Source organism: Schistocerca americana, chromosome 1 (genome assembly GCF_021461395.2).
Source record: "Schistocerca americana isolate TAMUIC-IGC-003095 chromosome 1, iqSchAmer2.1, whole genome shotgun sequence".
Lineage (NCBI taxonomy): Eukaryota > Metazoa > Arthropoda > Insecta > Orthoptera > Acrididae > Schistocerca > Schistocerca americana.
This window is the reverse complement of record NC_060119.1, coordinates 632,965,450-632,983,517: the sequence shown is the minus strand read 5'-3', so window position 1 is coordinate 632,983,517 and position 18,068 is coordinate 632,965,450. Positions and strand designations below refer to the sequence as shown.

Below are 18,068 nucleotides of genomic sequence, written 5' to 3'. Positions count from 1 at the left end.
CAGCATACTCCGAAAGGAACCTAATTGGTATACAGTCGGGACCAGAAGCATTGCTTCCATTAAGTGAATTAAGTTGCTTCACCATTCCGAGGAGATTTACTTCTACGTTACTTATGTGGGCAGCTTTTCTCGATTCCAATTCTGGAATATTTACTTCGTCTTCTTTTGTCAAAGCATTTCGGAAGGCTGTTTTTAATAACTCAGCTTTGGCAGCACTGTTTTCGATGGTATCTCCATTGCTATCGTGCAGAGAAGGCATTGATTGTTTCTTGCCGCTAACATACTTCACATAAGACCAGAATCGCTTTGGATTTTCTGCCAGGTTTCCTGACAAAGTTTCGTTGTGGGAACTGTTATAAGCATCTCGCATTGAAGTCGGCGCTAAATTTCGAGCTTCTGCAAAAGTTCGCCAATCTTGGGGATTTTGCGTCTATTTAAATTTGACATGTTTGTTTCGTTGTTTCTGAAGCAGTCTTCTAAACTGTTTTGTGTACCAAGGTTTGTACCGTGGTTTGTTAATTTATTTGGTATAAACTCTCAATAGCCGATGATATTATTACTTTGAATTTAATCCACATCTGGTCTACACTTAAATTATTAATTTGGAATGAGTGGAGATTGTCTCTCAGGAAGGTGTAAAGTGAATTTTTATTTGCTTTTCGTAATACGTATATTTTTCGCTTATTTTTCGAGATTTAGGGGATTACAATATTCACTCTTGCTACGACAGCCCTGTGTTCACTAATCCCTGAGTCGGTTTTAATGCTCGTTATTAACTCAGGATTATTTGTTGCTAAGAGTTCAAGTGTGTTTTACAATCGTTACTATTCGCGCGGGCTCATGAACTATCTGCTCGTGATAATTTTCAGCGAATGCGTTTAGCACAATTTCGGTTGATAATTTATGCGTACCTCCGGAATTAAACATGTATTTTCGCCAACATATCGAGGGTAAATTAAAGTCACCACGAACTATTGTCCTATGATTCCTGTACGTGTTTCAAATCAAACTCAAGTTTTCTTTGAACCTTTTATCAAATGTATCATCTGAATTGGGAGGTCGGCAAAAGGACCCAATTATTATTTTATTCCGGTTGCCAACAATGACTCACAGGAAATATCTGCTTCTGACAGCAACAAACACGCCTCCGCCAACAGTGTTTAGCCTATACTTTCGAAACACCGTTACGTTCTTCGCAAAAATTCTACTGAGCTTGTATCCGGTTTTAGCCAGCTTTCAGTGCCTATAACGATCAGCATCAGTGCTTTCTATTACCGCCCGGAGCTCTGGTACTTTCCCAACACAGCTACGACAATTTACAACTGTTATACCAATGGTTCCTGTATCTACGTTTTTCCTGTGTTCAGGCTGCACCCTTTGTGACTGAAGCCCTAGTTGTGTTTTCCCGAGACCCTCTAATCTAAAAAACCGCCCAGTCCACGCCACACAGCCCCTTATACCCGTGTAGCCGCCTCCGAACCCCAACCACTCTTAGGCGCAGGTCGAGGAATCTGCAGCCTACACGGTCGCAGAACCGTCTGAGCCTCTGATTCAGACCCTCCACTCGGCTATGTACCAGAGGTCCGCAATCTGTCCTGTCGACTATGGTGCAAATGGTCTGGTTCAAATGGTTCAAATAGCACTGAGCGCTATGGGACTTAACTTCTGAGGTCATCATTCGCCTAGAACTTAGACCTAATTAAAGCTAACTAACCTAAGGACATGACACACATCCATTCCCGAGGCAGGATTCGAACCTGCGACCGTAGCGGTCGCTCGGTTCCTGACTGTAGCGCCTAGAACCGCACGGCCACACAGGACGGCTGCAAATGGTCACCTCTGCTTTCATCTTGCAAGCAAGACTGGCAGCCTTTACCACTTCTGTTAGCCGCTCTAAACCAGAGAGAATCTCCTCTGATCCAAAGTGACACACATCATTGTTACCAACGTGAGCTACCACCTGCAGTTGGCTGCACCCTGTGTTCTACATGGCATCTGGGAGGACCCTTTCCACATCTGGAATGACTCCACCCGGTATGCACACGGAGTGCACATTGGATTTTTTACCCTTCTTGCCAGCCAAGTCCCTAAGGGGCCCCATAACGCGCCTAACGTTGGAGCTCCCAACTACCAATAATCCCACCCTCTGCGATTGCCCAGATCTTGCGGGCTGAGTGGTTTCCTCTGATACAGGACAGGTGACAGCATCTGGCTCACCGACATTGTCAGCCACAGACAGCACCTGGTACTTGTTTGTCAGACCAATCAGGGAGGCCTTATGTACGGCCGCCTGGGAATTATTTAGCCACCTGCTTCGCCCTGGGGCAACCTCCCACTCGACCACAGGTGAGGAATCACCCTCAGTGCTAGTAGTAACTGGGTTGGCCACTGGTGAAGACCGTCCGTTGGATCCCGACGGCCGGCCCACAACAGTGGTGCCCATCCAGTGCAGCCTCAAGCTGTGTAACCGAAGCCATCACAGCCTGAAGCCGAGAGCGAAGTGTTTCCGAGAATAATAGACATACTCCGCTGCTGCTGTTCATGTAAGAGTTCTTAACGAGTTTCGACTGAGATATTCTATGTATCTGGATAATTCCCATGTCCAGGCCAGGAGATACCCAATCAGTGAATCGAAATAGGACTGAAGGAGCATTTCAGAAATGTGATGACGGACACTGAGATACAACAGGTAATGACCGAGTAGCTCTTCCAGATTTGTACAACAGCCATTAACTCGACCTGTACTGCTTGCTGAGGTATCATTGAAAAGTTAATGAATTTTTACAGCTATAGCCCACTTCCCTAATCCCTGATTGACAGTCATCATTTAACACCTACAGACGATTTTGGGTATTAAGAGACTCCCCCTGAAAGGTTCGTAATACTGCCATCCTATCTTCTTTATTGTTATCTTTGAGCGCTGGGACCATCTTCCCATCCTAGTAACTTGGCAACAGTTAAGAGGCAAGTTGAGAATTTGTGCATGTTTCGAATATATAAACTTTTTCTGAGACGTTGAGAAGAAGTTCGGTATATAACCAGGCTTTCTGTTTCAGCCCAAAAGCGTCTACAGCGTCTATTGATATGTGAACCCCAGTCGTGACGCCTGTCAAGACACCAGAGAGGCATGAGTAGAAAACTGACAAGTACCGTGAACTACGTTGCCGCTGCTGTTTCTACTCTTGGTGATATTTCTGAATCAAAACACAGGAATTTTTCCTGTCCTCACTACTAACACTTCTATGCCTTCATGATATTGAATGATGTTTATTATATATTTTAATATATATTATGATTGAATGTTACTATACGGGGTGAGCCACTAACTATTGCCACTTACAATAACTCTGAAAGTATGATAGTAGCTGAAAAGCTTGTGGGACAAATGTTACAATGGACAACGAGGGCCATAACATCACGTTGGTTATTTTGTTGCTAGGTGGTGTCGTGTCAGAAATGTGAAGGGCAACTTTCTTTTTTTAAATGGGATGCTATAGTTTGGTACTTAATTTCTGATACCGTCTATCGAGAAGCCCCCATGATGTGTAACAGTAAGGTCTTTGAGGGTCAATAAAGGTCGCAAATGTTGCATGAACGTCCATTTACAGAAGGTGTTCGAAGTGATGACATCGGTGTCAATGAAGTGCTGCGATCTTATTATGATAGATTGAGTGGTATTCCTTATCACTTCGGCACTTATCAAAGCACATTCTCCGACAATTCTCCCTCGAATATCGGGCAAATAGTAAATATTCGCCAAATACGGCGTATACATCACCTGTCATTGACAGGTAAACACCATTCGAAGATTTCGCACTACAATAGTAATAGGAACGATGAGACTAGTATCGGCGAATATAGCGAATTTGAATGATGTATTCCTTCGAAGAACAAGTCGATATGTTTCTCATTTACGGAGAATTAAACTAAAAGTCTGCCCAAATAAGGCATGAAGACCTAAAGGTACCGAACGGCCACCGTGTCATCCTTAGACTACAGGCGTCACCGCACGCTGATATGGAAGGTCATGTGGTCAGAACATCTCTCTCCCGCCCGTTTGTCAATTTACGAGACCGGAGCCGCTACTTCTCAATCAAGTAGCTCCTCAGTTTACCTCACAAGGGCTGAGTGCACCCCGCTTGCCAACAGGGTTGGGCGCACCGGATGATCACCCATCCAAGAATTAGCCCAGCCCGACAGCGCTTAACGACAGCGATTAACTTCGGTAATTTGACATGAACCGGTGTTACCACAGCGGCAAACGAAATTCAGTGAGAGCTATAGACTTATATTCTGAAAATATGTGTATGATAAATTGAGAACAACTGGAACTTTAACGCATCGGAAACATATCCAGCAAAGGGAAGTTTATAACGAAGAAATGGAAATTGGTACTCTTGCCACTGTGGTTCGAGATGCTTGTGTTAGTTCGCGTCATATCGCAAGGGAGTCTGCATGAACCAGTGTAGTGTTGTTCGTGTTCTGCATCACCATAAATTTCATCCTTACCTTGTCAGTCTCCAGCAAGAATTAACTGGTACGCACTGCATGCGTCTCATTGAATACGGGCGCAATTTCAGATTCAGAGGGATGGGACATTTATTAACTTGATTTTATTTGTTGACGAGGCTACATTCGCGAACAACTGAAATGTTAATTTGCATAACATGCATTATTGGGCTACCGAAAATCCATGTTGGGTGCTTCAAGTTGCAAACCAAAAACCGTAGTCGGTGAATGGATGAAGTGGGATTCTGGAGGACAGAACTATAGGCCCCTATCTCATCGAAGGAAATCTTAATGGCCGGTCGCCGTGGCCGAGCGGTTCTAGGTGCTTCAGTGTGGAACCCCGCTGCTGCTACGGTCGAAGATTCGAATCCTGCCTCGGGCATGGATGTGTGTCATGTACTTGTGTTAGTTAGGTTTAAGTAGTTATAAGTCTAGGGGACTGTTGACCTCAGATGTCAAGTCCCATAGTACTTAGAGCCATTTAAACCCATTTTTTTTTTAGTCTTAAAGGCAGGAAGTACACCTCATTACTGCAAGAAACATTAGATCTGTTATTGGAAGAAATACCTTTACCAACAAGGAACAGAATGTGATTGCAACACGATAGGTGTCCGTCAAATTTTTCGCCGATGGCTACAAATAAACTGCAGAGATAATGCCCAGATCGTTGAATTGGAGGTGGAGGAGATGTGTCGTGGCCGGTTCGTTCGCCAGACCTGCCGCCTCTGGATTTTTTCTTGTGGGGATTCGTAAAGGACGTTGTTCATAAAGACGTTCCAACTACACTTGATGATACGCGAGAGAGAATTGTCAGAGCATGAGCTTCGATAAGTGCCGATGTGATAAGGAATACCACTCAATCCATAATAAAAATACTGCAGCACTGCATTGATACCAATGGTCTTCACTTGGAACACGTCCTGTAAATGGACGTTCATGCCACCTTTGCAACCTTCACTGACCTTCAAAGACTTTACTGTACACATCATTGGATTCGTCTTGATAACGGCTATCAGAAAATAAGTACCAAACTACAGCATCCCATTTAAAGAGAAACTATGTTGACCTTCATATCTCTGAAGCGACACCAGCTAGCAACAAAAAATCATTGTATTAAGGACCCCGTTATCCCATGCAGTTTTTGTCTTACAAACTTTTTAGCTACTATCATGTTTTCACAGTTATTCTTGGTGGTAATAGTTAGTGACTCTGGCTGTATACTAGGATTAAAGTCTTAAACAGGGTTATTAAAAATAAGTATCTGCGACAGCAAAATTTTATTAACTAATGATGATGAGAAAATATAATAAAATTCTCACAAAAAGCATTCGAAATTTCATGTATGAGGAGGGTCGTCTTGTACACTCCTGGAAATTGAAATAAGAACACCGTGAATTCATTGTCCCAGGAAGGGGAAACTTTATTGACACATTCCTGGGGTCAGATACATCACATGATCACACTGACAGAACCACAGGCACATAGACACAGGCAACAGAGCATGCACAATGTCGGCACTAGTACAGTGTATATCCACCTTTCGCAGCAATGCAGGCTGCTATTCTCCCATGGAGACGATCGTAGAGATGCTGGATGTACTCCTGTGGAACGGCTTGCCATGCCATTTCCACCTGGCGCCTCAGTTGGACCAGCGTTCGTGCTGGACGTGCAGACCGCGTGAGACGACGCTTCATCCAGTCCCAAACATGCTCAATGGGGGACAGATCCGGAGATCTTGCTGGCCAGTGGTGTACGGCCAGTGTAGGAGATCGCTGCCCACACCATGATGCCGGGTGTTGGCCCTGTGTGCCTCGGTCGTATGCAGTCCTGATTGTGGCGCTCACCTGCACGGCGCCAAACACGCATACGACCATCATTGGCACCAAGGCAGAAGCGACTCTCATCGCTGAAGACGACACGTCTCCATTCGTCCCTCCATTCACGCCTGTCGCGACACCACTGGAGGCGGGCTGCACGATGTTGGGGCGTGAGCGGAAGACGGCCTAACGGTGTGCGGGACCGTAGCCCAGCTTCATGGAGACGGTTGCGAATGGTCCTCGCCGATACCCCAGGAGCAACAGTGACCCTAATTTGCTGGGAAGTGGCGGTGCGGTCCCCTACGGCACTGCGTAGGATCCTACGGTCTTGGCGTGCATCCGTGCGTCGCTGGGGTCCGGTCCCAGGTCGACGGGCACGTGCACCTTCCGCCGACCACTGGCGACAACATCGATGTACTGTGGAGACCTCACGCCCCACGTGTTGAGCAATTCGGCGGTACGTCCACCCGGCCACCCGCATGCCCACTATACGCCCTCGCTCAAAGTCCGTCAACTGCACGTACGGTTCACGTCCACGCTGTCGCGGCATGCTACCAGTGTTAAAGACTGCGATGGAGCTCCGTATGCCACGGCAAACTGGCTGACACTGACGGCGGCGGTGCACAAATGCTGCGCAGCTAGCGCCATTCGACGGCCAACACCGCGGTTCCTGGTGTGTCCGCTGTGCCGTGCGTGTGATCATTGCTTGTACAGCCCTCTCGCAGTGTCCGGAGCAAGTATGGTGGGTCTGACACACCGGTGTCAATGTGTTATTTTTTCCATTTCCAGGAGTGTAGTAATCTGATAGTTAAAATTTTGCACTTGTCGTTTTTATCGATAGGAACACATTAAGAGAGTGGGAGCTGACAGATAAAAAACAAAAAAAAAAAACGTTCCAGTCTATCTTGGTCTTCATTCAAAATGACTATGCCACCAAAGACTACTATGTCACGAATCTTTGATGCATTAGTATTTATTCCACAAAACGATTTTAATGTAGTCTCCGGCAGCAACATATTTCAAAAGCTTCTCTTCATAACTTGTGTGGACTGTTTCGTAATCTAATTCATTCCGGAAAAAGCTATAATCGAAACAAATAACCTAATAAATGAATTATAAAAATTGATTTTTACATTCGATTTGAACAACTTTCTCTTTTTCAAGTACGATTTTCTTCCTTCTGTCAGTCTGGATTTGATGTCATTTCTACTTCAGCCCTCTGCATTTTACATTCTGTATAATTTGATCATCATAATTTACCTTGGTGCTTAAAAGACAAAACCCATTTACTACTTTCAGTGCCTCATTTACTAAACAAATTCTGCCGGCATCGCCTGACATAATTCGGAAACAATCTTTCACACTTTTATTACTTTTGTAGATAACTACTTTTCAATATTTTGTTCAATTCGTTCAATTGATATTTCCAGCCTTTTGCAGTCTCTTTCAGAAGCACAATGTCTTCAACAACTGCAAAAATATAGTTTCCTCTTAGCAAATATTAATTCCCTTTCCTAATTTGATCTTAGGTTCCTTAGCATCTAACTCAGGGTACTGAATGAATATCACTGACCGGCTAAAACGTTGTCACACTCACTTATCAGTTATTGCTTCCATTTCATTATCTAGAAATCGTATAACTGCAGTTTGATTCTGTACTAGTTGTAGATAAATTTCCGCTCCCTTCTTATTACCCACACTCTTTACAATTTCAAGGAGTGCATTCCAGTCAATACTGCCGAAAGCCCACTCTAAGTGCACATATATTGCGAGCGTACGGTTGCCTTCATTTAACCTGTCATCCAATATACGTCATTGTGCGAGCATTGCCTTCGGTGTTTCTACACTTCTCCCGAACTCTCACTCAACTTCCCAGAGGTAGTTCCGTACCAATGTTTAGATCGTCTTTAATGAACTCTTGTTAGTATTTTTCTACTACGATTTACAAAACTAACAATTCAGTTATATTCAGACCTGACAACAACATTTCTTTTGTGTACCTAGACTGCAATACGCTAATATGCGAATGAGACACTGAGGGAAGTATTACAATAAGTAAGACACTTGATTCTCGTTGGTGGTACGCCACCCTCTTTAACATACAGACTGATTTCCGTGAATAGTCATCGTCGTGACGTTGAACTCAAATATCTTTTACGTTGAGGTTATAGAATAAGTACTGCCAATTTCTATTTGTCTAAATCGCGAGTTTATGGAATCCTGTTATTATGACTCAGTACTTGATCTTACGACATGGGACATGTTGCATTGTGTAACGATATTTTACCATCTGAAGATGTTTGCGGCCATAATCGAAACAAGTGATGTCATTTCATAAAGCCGCGATCTAGACAAATAATGTTTACATTGGAGGTTAAGACCGTTTTCCCACTTGCTTTTGTTGTGATTGGTTTGATGCAGCCCGCCACGATTTTCTCATCACAAAGTAGTACTTCCACCCTATGTCCTCTACTATTTGCTGGATGTAGTGCCCTGCAGTTAACACTCCCTTCAGCTCCCTGATGTCTGAAGAGATGTCTTATCATCATATCCCTTCTTCTTGTCAGTGTTTTCCATATATTCCTTTCTTCACGGATCTTGCGCAGAACCTCCTCATGCCTTACCTTATCAGTTCACCTAATTTTCAACAGTCACAAAAACTCGAATGCTTTTATTCTTTTCTGTTTCGGTTTTCCCACTGTTCATGTCTCACTGCAATACAATGCTGTGCTCCAGACGTGCATTCTCAGAAATTTTTTTCCTTAAATTAAGGCCTGTGTTTCATACTAGCAAATTCCTCTTGGCCAGGAATGCCATTTTTGCCAGTGCTAGTCTGCAATTTATGTCCCCCTTGGTCTGCCCGTCACGGGTTATTTTGCTGCCTAGTTAGCAGATTTCCTTAACTGCTGCTTTTGGTTAGTATCGCCTGCCTTCTGTTAACTCTCAGACCGTATTTTGTACGCATTAGTTATTTCATTCCATACGGCAGATACCGCAATTCATTACCACTTTCACTGAGGGCAGCAATATCATCAGCGAATGTTGTAATTGATATTCTTTGACTCTTAATTTTAATCTCACTCTTAAAACTTTCATTTATTTCCGACATTGCTCCTTCGATGTACAGATTGTACAGTAGGGGGGAAAGACTGCATCGAATTTTGCGCACGAGCACATTCTGACAGTGATAAGCCTCATAACAGAAATGTTAGTACCAGAACCAATGTAGACGCCTGGAGTGCTACCACTCAGTGAGGTGCAAGCAACAGTATTGATGTGCAGCACGGCCAAGAGAGAGAGCGTGAGGTAACGAGGTGGGTGGGACATCGCGGCCGTGACCCGTGGTTGCGCAACTCACCGCTGACGGACGCGAACGGGGAGCTCACCTGCGACGTCATGTTGGCAAAGCCGCCAAGTAGCTCCGCTCTGTATAAAAGCCACCCCGCGCTGCTCTCCGGCACCACATTCGTCCAGTCCAGCAGACGCAACAGGTGTATCGAGCAGCCATGCAGGTGAGTTGCCTGCCTCGGCGATTATCGTTTCCCACCACTGGAGTTGTCTTCTTCGGATCTACGCCTGCCTGTAATGGCCTCCTCGTCGACGGGCATACTCGTAATCTCTTCTTTGTAATGATTGACATTTGTCTCTTGGACCTTTTGGTCAAATGCATGAACGGTGTGACAAGAAGACAACCTAGAACCTATACAATGGACCTTTTCAGAATTTTCGTAGCCAAACGACAAGTGGAAAATGGACAAAAAAGGTATGAAATCGACGAGCTTGAGGCTAGAAAAGAAAATCTGTAACTAAAAAGTGTAATTAAGAAATACTTGATTAGTAATTTGAGATAAAACTGAAGTATCTACATACGAACCGCTGGTTTCGTTGGTTTTTGCTATGTAAATGTCGTGACGAAAATGTCAACTCTTCGAAGCATAGTACTTTTGCACACGAAAGTTGCATCAGACTTATATTTACCTTTCAAAAAGGCATCCTTCGGATTAGGTACAAAATTCAGTACGTTCACATTGTAGAAAACATAGTGCCTAAACAAAGTCAGAAAATTTAAAAATATTAGAATAACCTACCAATTGCTTTGCGAAAAATTTTGTCTGTAAGTACGTAATAAAATAGGGTAGTGAAACATTTGATGTACCTTTGAACTTAAAATTCTCAATCGCCATATTATTCGCTGTACGTGGTTATAGAATCACCCAAAGGAGTGTCAAATGTTCTTCTAATTTACTTCAGTTCTTACTTTTAGGTAAGTCATTGCACTAAACATTTCATGGTGCTTAATTTTCAATTTTTAGTAATTAGTTCTGTACAAAAAGATTTTATGAATTTTATACTATATGTAAACTACCATCTTAGCTGCTGTTCAAAATATTCTTCAATTTTTAGCACCTATCGCGTTGATCGACACCGTAAGGCATTTATGAAGTTCTCTGGCACATGTCAGAACCATTTAAGTACGTACATGCGACATCGAACTTTATCGCATGATAATTGTCTGCGACTATATGATGTCACAAATGACACATAAAAGCAGGATACGAAAAAGAAAGAGCTAAAAAGCAACTGAGATCGTTCTTTACACACACACTTTAAAATATCAACGGTTCCGTTGGAACATGTGGAACGTTCTTAATGTAACTTAAGAGATTGGTCCCGAGAGGGGAAATGTGGAAATCGGTGTGACCTACATGAATCTTCATCTCTGACTAGCTTGCAGTTTTCATAGAGGGTACAAGATAATGAGAGCTCTCTTTGGCTATTCATTTGTCTTAACAGAAACAGTGCTTCGTAGTGATCGCATGTATATTTACCATATTCCATCTGTCAGTGGGCTGGGAGGAGTAGGTTACGCGAAGATGTTTCTTTTTCTCGACGACTGTTTTCGTAAGGGTGTTACAATAAACTGTTGAAGTGTAGGACCAGTCAGGTACTGTTTGTGAAAGCAAGAACACTGAAGAAGCGAGATGACTTACGTCATTTAGAGTCTAAGGAGAAAGTAGTTACCCGGACGTACCAAACAACTTTTTCTGTAATTTTTCCGGTGTCACTTGAGACGATTCTCGGCATAGTCTTTTGGTATTGTGTCACGTCTTACACTCTTAAATAAAGATAAAAATAAAATGACTCACCACGGAGTATTTGCCGAATGGGAGGGAAAACAAATGAACAAATGGTTACAATTTCCGAAAAAAAAAAAATTAATGGATTTTTGAAGAAAAAGAGCTTGACTCAAATTCAGCAAATCAACAACGCGTTAGTTTTCTTCTGGCCTCTTTGCCAGCAGTTTTTCGGTTTGTCATTTATAGAGTTGTTGGGTGTCAGCCTGAGGGATATCGTGCCAGTTCAGTCGGATTGGCCCGTTAGATCGTCAGAATCCCGAGGTAGCTGGAAAACATTGTCCATAATGCTTCTCAAGTGGGGAGGTATCTGGCGACCATGGTGGCCATGACAAGCTTTGGCAAGCATCGAGAGAATAAGTAGAAGCTCTCGCAGTTTTAGGGTTGGCATTATCTTGCTGAAATGATATCCTGTGATGGCTTGCCAAGAAGGCCAATAAAACGGTGAGTAGAAAATCGTCAACGTACCGCTGTGGCATGAGGCTGCAGTGGATGACAACCTAAGGAGTCCTCCTACGGAAAGATATGACACGTCAGATCATCACACATGGCTGTCAGGACGTATGGTGGGTGAGAGGCTGGCATCCCACGGCCATCTGGGAGGCCTCCAGACACGTCTTCGCCACGGAGTGTCACTGACTGGAGCAGAACTGTCTTCAGTGAGAGTCCCGAATCGAACTTAGTGTCGATGACCATGTGGTTTCTTGGCATTTAGTATTCTTTCACCTATATTCGACAGAAGCTGTCTTCTGCAACTTAACAGATTTGTTTCTTCATTATATACAGGTGCATCATTGTATGGAGATGTAGTAATTTCCTTGAACGAGAACATACACAAACCGCGCTCAAGAAAACGTAAAAACTGTGTAAAAGAACCAATACGTCAGTAATATTTAAACAAAACTGATTAAATGTGTAATTAACATAAAACATTTTTTATGAAAACAATGTTAGGACTGAAGATGTTGAATCAACAATAAGCACAAGGATTAGCGTAGAATAGTTGCGACAAACAACCTAATCTGTGCTAACCAATCTCTCATAGAAGGGTTATCTGTAATTGTTCCAAAACACTGAAAGATATTTTCTTACAGGCATATTTGAGTAATTGCAGTAACCTTCAAAATGTCTGTCTCTAGAAAAACATTAATAATATGAACCGCAAATGAGTCATACATTCATTTTCGGCCTCTATAATCGCTTGTAGAAACTGGTCTCCAATCACTAATCAAGATAAGGTACTCATTAGGAAAAGAAGTATGTAGCACTGTACCGTTTTAAATTAATCTGTACAGTGGGCAGTCAAATGAAACTGAGACAGGAGCGAAAAACAAAGTAAACTCTTTATTGTTTGAAAAGTAATCCCGGTAACTGTTAAAAAATTTGTCCCTCTGTGAGACAACAGTCAGTGCCTTCACGAAAAGTTGGTTACAGTTGCATACGGAAGTACGACTGTTCCTGGGCATGCACCACTACGTCTGAAGCAAATTAGCAGATACGGTTATCTTTCTGCGTGGCTTCAAAAGCATGTAAGTGGCATTAGGGAAGGAGGGAGCATCTGAACTCTATAGAGATATTTTCGGCATAGTCGAAACAACCTTGGCAATATGTGGGCGACCCCACAGAAGTTTTCATTTGACTGCCCCTTATACAAAAGTCCTAGTTGCTCACTACCTATTCACCATCGCCTCTTGCAGGTCCTACTGGTATTCGCCTTGGCGTCGTTGGCGGCGATGGCCGCGGGCGAAGCGCCCTCCACCAGCTACGGCGCGCCCTCCCGCCAGCTGCCGGGCCAGCCTCAGCGGCTCCAGGCGCAGCACAAGCAGCAGCAGCAACCACAGGCCTTCGCCCAGTCGCAGGCGCAGCCGTCATTCGTGGCCCCGCAGCCAGCCTCTGGATTTTCTGCAGCCAGCTTCCGCCCACAGTTCTTCATTCCTGCACAGGACTTCTCCCGCCTCACTGACTCCTACCAACTGCCTACGTTCACGACCTCCGCCCCCACCACCACTGAGGCTGCCACCACCACTACTGAGGCTCCTTACAACGTAAGTATATTAGGACTAGGGAAATGTAACCAAACTGCATTAAATTTTCAGCAATCGACTTTGTGTTAAATTTACATCAGATCCACATGGGAGTATTATGAATATGTTCCGCGAATTCAATTAGAGATCACTAAAGGTAAGACGACGTTCTACGGAGCGAAATATGATTTATATCATTCAGAGAGTTAGCATTTGTGTTTGATTGTTGAACGATTCTGCTGCCTCCAACGCACGTTTCACACAAGGATAGTGAATACAAAATAAAAGATAGTGGGCCTCTAAACGTAAATGTAGGTGTAGAAATAGGCAGCCAATATAACGTTTCATATGAGTGGTACATGTCGAACAGGGACACCTCGAAATGTAAAACTAAAATACGTGGTTGTCGATATCACTCATTTCAGCTGGTGTACATCCTCGCAGTGGCAGACCACCTCATGATAACCGTGGCAACAGTCCTGTTTCTCATTCGGTCAAAACATATCATAACAATTCAATAAACCATGTTGTAGACTTTTATTCATACTAGGCCATTTCCGTTAGTGACTTCTTTGTAAGTGTTTGCCGGAAATGAAATACTCAACAAATTTGAAATTTACTACATAATCGCCAAACAGCTATGGATGGCAACATTTTGAATATAGTGTACATTTGGCCCTTCTTCCTGTCATCTTACAATAACGTTGCTTCCTTTGCTGACAGTACGGCAAGGCGGAGCTGCGTGAGGCGGAGGAAAGCGGCGTGTACTACGTGTTGCAACCAGATGGCCGCCTGCAGCGCATCGCCTACGCCCACGGTCCCGCCCCCGTCTCCGCCACCCCCCAGCAGCAGCGCGCCGCCTCCAGTGAACTGTCTGCTCTGCAGCAGCCAGCGCTCACCCCCAGCTACCTGGTGCGCTTCCAGTACCAGGACCTGCATCCTGCCGGCGCTCCCATCTACTCTTACAAACAACCTGAGCTTGTGCGCATCAACTAGGCTTCTTCATGTATTGTAATTCAACAACAAGACATCGTTTTCAAATGACAACCACGTCAGACAAATCGCTTGATTACAATACTTCTTTTCATATTTTCGTTTGTTGTTGATTACTGTTGTAAGATCTGCAATCCATATTAAATATTTTTTTACCAGCTGCAAAGTTTTTGTTTAATAAACCGTTATCAGTGCTTTACCTTCCAAGGAATATGGTCCTGTAATGGTAACTACAGCTGTTACATGCTGCAAATGTAACATACTACCAGTCAAATAAGGCACTGTGCAGTGTCCCCAACTGTGTAGACCAACGATTAGTTATCTGACAATGTTGAACAACTCATACATCCATTTGATGGGAACATCTAAAAATATTATTTTGTAAGTAAGAACAATTTTTTTACGACGAAGAATGTAAAAAATTAGTAATAACAGATAAGTACTTATTCCTCTCATGAAGCGTAAAACTGTAATTTTCATTTGGGACTGAAATTATATAGTAAGAAAATGAAAAGAAGGAGATTTGGCACAACACGTTCAAACTGGAAGAAATGGATTTGAAAGCCAACTGGTTTAGTACAGTGCAGTGTACAATATAATAACTCCAAAGTACTTTATTTAAAAATAATGTAATGCTCTACTCGTGGAGACACGAGAAAATTTCGGTAAGTAACAAAATGAAAAGAGTAGATGAAATCAAACTTTGAAGTGGAAAAGAGTTTGAAAATCAGACCTTGAGTCTCACCATGACATTTACATTGTGAACAGTAAGGAAATGTAGATCATTAAGTAGGTGCGACCCAATAACGCAAATAACAAATGGTTGTTGCTCATTTTCAAGGCAGCATTCGACAAGTATTGAATAAAACAGGTGATGGAATTACAGTAAATTGGTAACTTTGATACATGGCGATTGTCAAGCACATAAAACGCAAGGATTACTTGTAATGTGTGTATAACACATGAGATACTCCTTTTGGTTGTCGATAGATGAAAATACACAAAAGTAGTAAATGAAACAACCGCAATTGGCTACATATGTCTAAAAAGTAAGAAAGGTGCAAAGTGGCAAAGCAGGAATAACTAGAGGAGGTGTAACCTGTACGTTGATGCAACATATATGAGAATTACACATCGAAGAGAAGCAGTAGTGTCAATATTAAGAACTCATAAGGCAAACTAGCGCTAAGCAATGCAAGGAGCGAATAAATAGGAGACCTGTATAAAAGATAAAAACACGAAGATAATATTATGGAAACAAAAGAGGAAGTAGATTGCAAGATGGAAGTACAATACTGAGAGAAGAGTTTGACAGAGTAATGGAAGACCTTAGTCAAAGCAAATAAAGCTGAGCAGATGATAAGTAGTAAAAGAAACCACAGAGAAATTTCAAAAGGGAACTTCTAGTTGGGGCACAAATAATGAAATGTTGTCAGAGACGGCAAAGGCCTTGAAATATCAGTTGAACAGAATCAATTTTGTCTTCAAAGTAAATTACATCGTGAACATCAATAAAACTCAAGCAAGGTGTGCGGAACTGAACCAAGTGATGCTGCAGAATGCGTTACGAAATGAGATGCTAAAATGGTAGATGAACTTTACTATTCCGTTAGCAAAATAATGTGGTGTTAAAGTGGATAGGATACAGACTCCGGACAAAGGCAAGCAAAGTGTGTCTGGTAAACGATCTTTTAATAATGAAATATAAAATTTAATGGCGGGGATAATCTTCTCTGAAAGTATTTGGAATATAGGCTTGTACAGAAATGAAATATGGATAGTAAACAGTACAAATTAGTTACACTGAAGAACTGCATTATACCAATCTTTGGGCTACAACTGCATATTCTTGATGAAATCATCATCTCCAAGTCTTATCTTTGTTCGAAAACTAGCTTAAATTGATAATCGGCTCTTCCAGCTAGTGAAAACATTCACTTATGGAACCGACTCAATTTTGAATATCAGGTTTCACTCGCAAGACGTGGTCAGTAGCTACACAAGCGTTGGTTACGATGACTATTCACCTACCGGCATTTCAAATATTTGGGTATTGTAACTCGTCAACGATAGACTCTCTTGTGTACATGTCTTTTATCTGTAGACTGATAAGTCCTAGTGTGTGTGGCACCAATTTCAACTTGCAATTTGTAAGAATAGTTCACGCCATAAAGAGGAGCACCTTATGGGGACGGAGTAAGCTCCCATTAAAAATAAATCCGTCTGTATTTTTGCAGTGTGTTATAGAACTTGTTTCAGTGGCTTTAGAAGTAGATGTAGTAGAAGGTACATCTCAAAAATCTGATGACAAACTATATATCTAATCGAAAAACATATTCAGATACCCACAACGCTATACTAGAACATGGTTGAGGAACAAACTAAACCCCTGATATGTTCCTTCCCGTGCTACATCTCGTCATGATTGAATTGTAGTTAGTAAGGTAATAAAAAAATTTAGTTTAACTTGTATGATGGTTTTGTTAAATAGCGATATTTTGGTGAATAGTTGAAACACATGAATGCAACGCTAAATCCCCATTATGATTCAGTGGAATACCGCACTTGATCAGTCGCACAAACAACCACTGGCCGAGAAGGTAACTGGTGATATAATATGGCGTCTTGAATATGAATCTAAGATTAGGAAGGATGAAGATGCACAATAGTACTCGCTGAAGAACGTAATAGATGTACTTACGTCGGTTAGGAACCGGTTCAACCGAATGTTCAACGAAGCTAGAGAAGCAGTCGTTGTGAGAATTAAACCACACACAGTAATTGGAAACAAGTGAAGACGATTTTAAATCACTTATTACGTTATTGAAAAGTATAGATATCCATGATTATGACGAAATATTAAACAGGATTGAAAAGATCTGCGTACTATATATAAATACCGTATTCAGTCGCCTACGCATGTGTCGTTTAAGTGTAATGAATTTCCCGACAGATAGAAATACAATGCTCGATACCCTGTGCTTTGTCGTTCACAGCGGGATACAGAGTCCGTCTGTAGATATGTAATTGCTAATCAGTATATTCCCTTCCGTTTATACTGGACAGGACCTAGTCGAGTATGGTACTTTGGGTGACGTGGGTAGTAGATTATTGTCAGGAGAGAACGCCATTGAGCGTTTAGATGCTGCATTTGGTGGTGTAGTGGCCAACTAATTCGTTAACCGACGTGGTGCACTATGCAGGTGGTGCCTCGTATGGAAAACTACACCTTGGCCGTAAAGAACAAGCTGTTTGATCAGGCCATACTGAGCAAGTTGTTTGATGTGTTAGAGTGCATATCATGTGGGAGTTGCAAGTATGGAATAGTAACGCTGGGCTGTAACGAACTTCTTGAAAAAATCGCATAGTTTTTGCCTCCAAAACCATCAGCGAATTCCTTAATCTATCGTATGTCGGTAGATACAGTACAAAGACAGCATAAGTATGCAGAATAGGTAATCTGAAAGGATTGTCAGTAGCAGTATGTCACAGGTAGCGGAGAATGGCAGACTAATCGGATTCTCTAGAATACGTAGTAAGGTTTCTACAGTAACTCGATGAGAACTTCAGTAACCTGGAGTGTAGCTGGT

General features: G+C 42.5%; 1 protein-coding gene across 1 annotated transcript; it reads left to right on the top strand.

The window, feature by feature from the left end:
• Window positions 1-13,184: 13,184 nt before the first annotated feature.
• LOC124625592 lies at window positions 13,185-14,611 on the top strand. The gene is made up of 2 exons (XM_047149182.1): window positions 13,185-13,506; window positions 14,209-14,611. Exons 1-2 carry the CDS (start codon window positions 13,195-13,197, stop codon window positions 14,479-14,481), a joined length of 585 nt encoding a protein of 194 aa, XP_047005138.1. The 5' UTR covers window positions 13,185-13,194; the 3' UTR covers window positions 14,482-14,611.
• Window positions 14,612-18,068: the final 3,457 nt, after the last annotated feature.

What these genes read in the sequence shown, in the direction of transcription:
- LOC124625592 (XM_047149182.1), top strand. Translation starts at nt 13,195, where the DNA reads ATGGCCGCGGGCGAAGCGCCCTCCACCAGCTACGGCGCGCCCTCCCGC. An exon ending in CTACTGAGGCTCCTTACAAC is followed by an intron (nt 13,507 to 14,208) that starts GTAAGTATATTA and finishes CTTTGCTGACAG; the next exon opens with TACGGCAAGGCGGAGCTGCG.